General features: G+C 41.0%; 1 protein-coding gene across 1 annotated transcript; it reads left to right on the forward strand.

The window, feature by feature from the left end:
• The first annotated feature begins 442 nt into the window (after nucleotides 1–442).
• On the forward strand, nucleotides 443–2,278 carry LOC146425714 (uncharacterized). Its single transcript, XM_085041506.1, has 2 exons — nucleotides 443–535; nucleotides 851–2,278. Exons 1-2 carry the CDS (start codon nucleotides 443–445, stop codon nucleotides 2,276–2,278), a joined length of 1,521 nt encoding a protein of 506 aa, XP_084897632.1.
• The last annotated feature ends 1,703 nt before the right edge of the window (nucleotides 2,279–3,981 follow it).

Here is a 3,981-nt window from a genome sequence, read left to right on the forward strand (position 1 = left end):
ATGCGCCTATGCTGTCATTCACATACGAAGCCACAAATGGTCAAAAGGCCTTGGGGAAGGCAATGAGAGAGCAGATCGTTTAGTTTCAGTAGTGGTGCCACTGAGCGAATTTGTTAAGGCCAGAGAAGCTCACAACACTTTTCATCAAAATGCCAAGGGACTCTTCCACCAATTTAAGATTACTATGGAAGAAGCAAAAGGCATTGTCAGAGCTTGTCCAAGTTGTAGCCATCATGGACCAGGCCTAGGAATTGGAGTAAATCCACGAGGGTTAGGCCCTTGTGAACTTTGGCAGATGGATGTTACCCATGTCCCACAGTTTGGTCAATTAAAGTATGTGCATGTTACAATTGACACATACAGCAGATTTCTGTGGGCCACGGCTCAAGCAGGAGAAAAGGCCACCCACGTCATACGGCATTTGACAAGCTGTTTCGCAGTTATGGGAGTGCCGCAGCAGATCAAGACCGACAATGGGCCCGCATATATCGGCGAAAAAATGCGACAATTCTGTCAACAGTGGGGGGTCAAGCATGTAACGGGCATTCCCCATTCACCAACGGGACAAGCCATTGTTGAGCGAGCAAATCAGACTCTAAAACGATAGACAAATTCAATGATGTTCGTGATGTTAGTGAAAGGCTAGCTAAAACATTGTTTGTGTTAAACTATTTGTGTATTTTTTCAGACCAGGATTCTCCTCCTGCACAAGTGCATGGCCGAGCTCCCGCTTCAGAGCATAAGGAACCCATGATGGTCATGTATCGTGACCCGTGCTCAGGCCTGTGGCGAGGCCCGGCAGAAGTGAAATATATAGGGCGCGGTTACATGTGTGTGCTTACATCCACAGGTACACAGTGGGTCCCTGCGAAGTGGACCAAAGCTGTTCCTCGTGCTGCTAGCGATCAAGGCTCTAATATCGGGCTCAGCCACGACCCTCATAACGAAGGTTGAAGAAAGACAGAACCTGTGGGTGACTTGGGCCAGTGCAACGCATAACCCAGAATTTTGCCTCAGTTTGCAATCAGCTACTGCACCATTTAAAACATGTTTAGTCGGTGTGCCTTTGTTCAGTTTTGAGGCGTTTAGCAATTATAGCACCTATCTTAAATGTTCTATAGTGAAAAGCACCTCTTGGTGTGCTGCAAACCTAATCAATCAGTTAAATACTACCTTGCCTTGGGACCCAGAGGAGTTGCATCTCTTGGGGTCCATGAAAATTGGTAATACCTCCAGCAATTGGACCCAAACATGCATTTGGTTTGGAAATAGACAACAAAACCTAACCCTAAGTTATTCTAACAAAGGCTGGACAAATGTCAGCCCGATAAATATAGCAGATTATTCATACAATGTTAAAGGCGGCTATTGCGGAAGTAACAACACTGCTAATCAAAGTTTGGGTGCTTTGGGAGCTGAAATAAAGAAATCACCAATTACGATTTGGAACAACGGAACGCCAAAAGCGTTACCCCCATCTGTATTCTTAATATGTGGAGATAGAGCATGGCAAGGAGTCCCTCATAACATCTTTGGAGGGCCATGTTATTTAGGAGAACTAACTCTTTTAGCACCCAACCAGCGCATGTGGCTTAGCGTAGTCGCCGAGCCAAAACGCCAACAGCGCTCTCTGTCTCACCAACTAAATTCACGGTGCAAAGATGATGTTGAATTATGGTCAGTAACAGCTAAAGTATTCACCTCCTTGTTTACCCCCGGAATAGCTGCTGCAAGAGCCCTCAGGCAAATTGAAAAACTTGCATGTTGGACAGTTAAACAAGCAAATGTTACTACTAATATCCTTTCCCAATTGCTGCTTGACCAAAAGAGTTTGCGACATGCCGTGCTTCAAAATCGAGCTGCTATTGATTTCTTATTATTAGCTCAAGGCCATGGTTGTAAAGACTTTGAGGGGATGTGCTGCTTTAATTTGTCAGATCATAGCAATTCCATCCATAAGCAATTAGAGTGGTTGAAAAAGCACACCTCCACAATTACAGTTGATGTCAATCCCTTAGACAAATGGTTGTCATCCCTGTTTGGAGGTCTGTCACCATGGTTGATACCCTTGCTTAAAGAAGGTCTACATTGGTTAATGATTCTTATATTAATAGTTATTGTAGTGAAAATTACTTATAAGTGTGTTGTTAAGCAAATTAATCAAACAACTGACGGAATCTTGCTCGCCCAAAAGAGAAAAGGGGGAATTGTTACACAATGGCTTAAAGATCACGGACATGACTTATTAGAAGGATTGTGCGAGCAAGATCACTGTTAGGCTAAGTAGCACTTAGACCATGTACAGGCCGCAGCAGCTCGCTTCCCTTGGGAATGCTTCGTGAGAAAATATCAAAAATTCAGCTGTGTGAAGAATGTACGGGAGGAAACTTGTGATTAACAGAGAATGAAGGAAAACACCTTGTAGATGTGGGAATAGAGTGTGAAAGAAATGTAAGTTGTAAAGTTATATTGAACAGTCTAAACTACTTGTTAAGTACCTTTAGTTAAATATAGATTCTGTTAAAGTTAAGTAATAGTGATTTTAAATTCTATTAAGTTCTATTAGAGTTACAATTCTGTGAAATAATATTAAGTGATGTAAATGTTGAATTCTGTTAAGTTTTAAATTTTGTTAGAGTTAAGTTGTTAAAGTGATATCGATTTTAAATTCCATTATAGTTAAGTCCTATTTGTTGGTTTAAGATAAGATTTATTAAGATTAAGTTTTATTCATTTTTGGCGATATTAACTTTAAGTTGTAAATTTGTTAGTTTATATTATTGCACAAAAAGCTTTGCAGCTTTATATTTCTTAGTTAAAGTTAAATAATAATATCTACTATTTTCAAATATTTCATCTCACTTTATATAGTTGACTACAAAAACAGTAACATGATAAAACACTCTTCTTATTAATATTAGTCAGTTTGATGTTCTAAGAAATCCCTTTTACTTAGCACCTAAGCTCTGGCCAAGCTTTGGTCCTAATTAATTGGGAAACATGCCATGAGTCCCAAGAGTTTATAAAAGCTAAACCTTCTTCCAGGTAAACTTAGGATCCTTGTCCGGAAAAGGTTCTCTAAGCTTTACCTGTGAAGTGAATGTTTTCAGTAATGATAATTCCTAGACCATGGCAACATATCTAAATAATTAGTGAAATTTCCTTAGGTAAATTTATAACAATTCTAATAATAAGAATTACTTATAGCAAAGCAAATTAATCTGATAACAGACAACGTCTGTTCTCACAAGTGAAACGGGGGAACTGTTGGAAAACGCAGTTTTCCAGCAAAACTCATGCTAACTGAGCAGGCCTGAGCAAGGCTTCAGCATGGTCAGGCCTCAGTAAAATTCCAACAAGCTACAGTGGTTTGTTTGCCTGAGAATGTTCTGTGGGAAGAATGTAATGAGAAAGATTAGGGAGTCAGGAGTGTTATGAGAAAAGAATAAGGGAGTTAACAGGAGGATCCCTGAATGTGTGAGAGCAGACTGCAGGTGTGTGTATCTATAATTAGAAACATCTGTAACAGTATATAAGTTTCTCGTTTGGTGAAATAAAATGGAGCTTACTCTATATCTCATATTGAGACTGCCGTGAGTTCCCTCTCGTCGTTTCTCTTTACACGAGTTATCCAACTCCGTGGGTGAGTGAGAATCTGTGCCTTACACCGGCACGGGTGTGAGAAGGGCCTTCCTGTACAGCACCAGAGCAGTGCTGGCTGGAGTGATCTCTCGATAGCCATAGAGACACTTTCGGTAAACGCAGAGGCCTGGTTCCACCCCTCCTCCCCCTCCGCGTTAAGTGGCGCTCGATACAGGGACCTGAAAAAATCCCTGAAAGTGTCTCGGAAGGCTTTATGCCATAGATGTCACGATCAGAGCAGCTACTTCCCTCGAAAAATAGGTTTGAGTTTTATTAGACCTGTTTAGAGAGGCAGCTGACCAATCTCCAATTGTCTTAGACGGGAGAAGTCAGCTGAAA

The sequence above is a fragment of the Lichenostomus cassidix genome, chromosome W (assembly GCF_008360975.1).
Source record: "Lichenostomus cassidix isolate B80296 chromosome W, HeHo_3.0, whole genome shotgun sequence".
Classification (NCBI taxonomy): Eukaryota; Metazoa; Chordata; class Aves; order Passeriformes; family Meliphagidae; genus Lichenostomus; species Lichenostomus cassidix.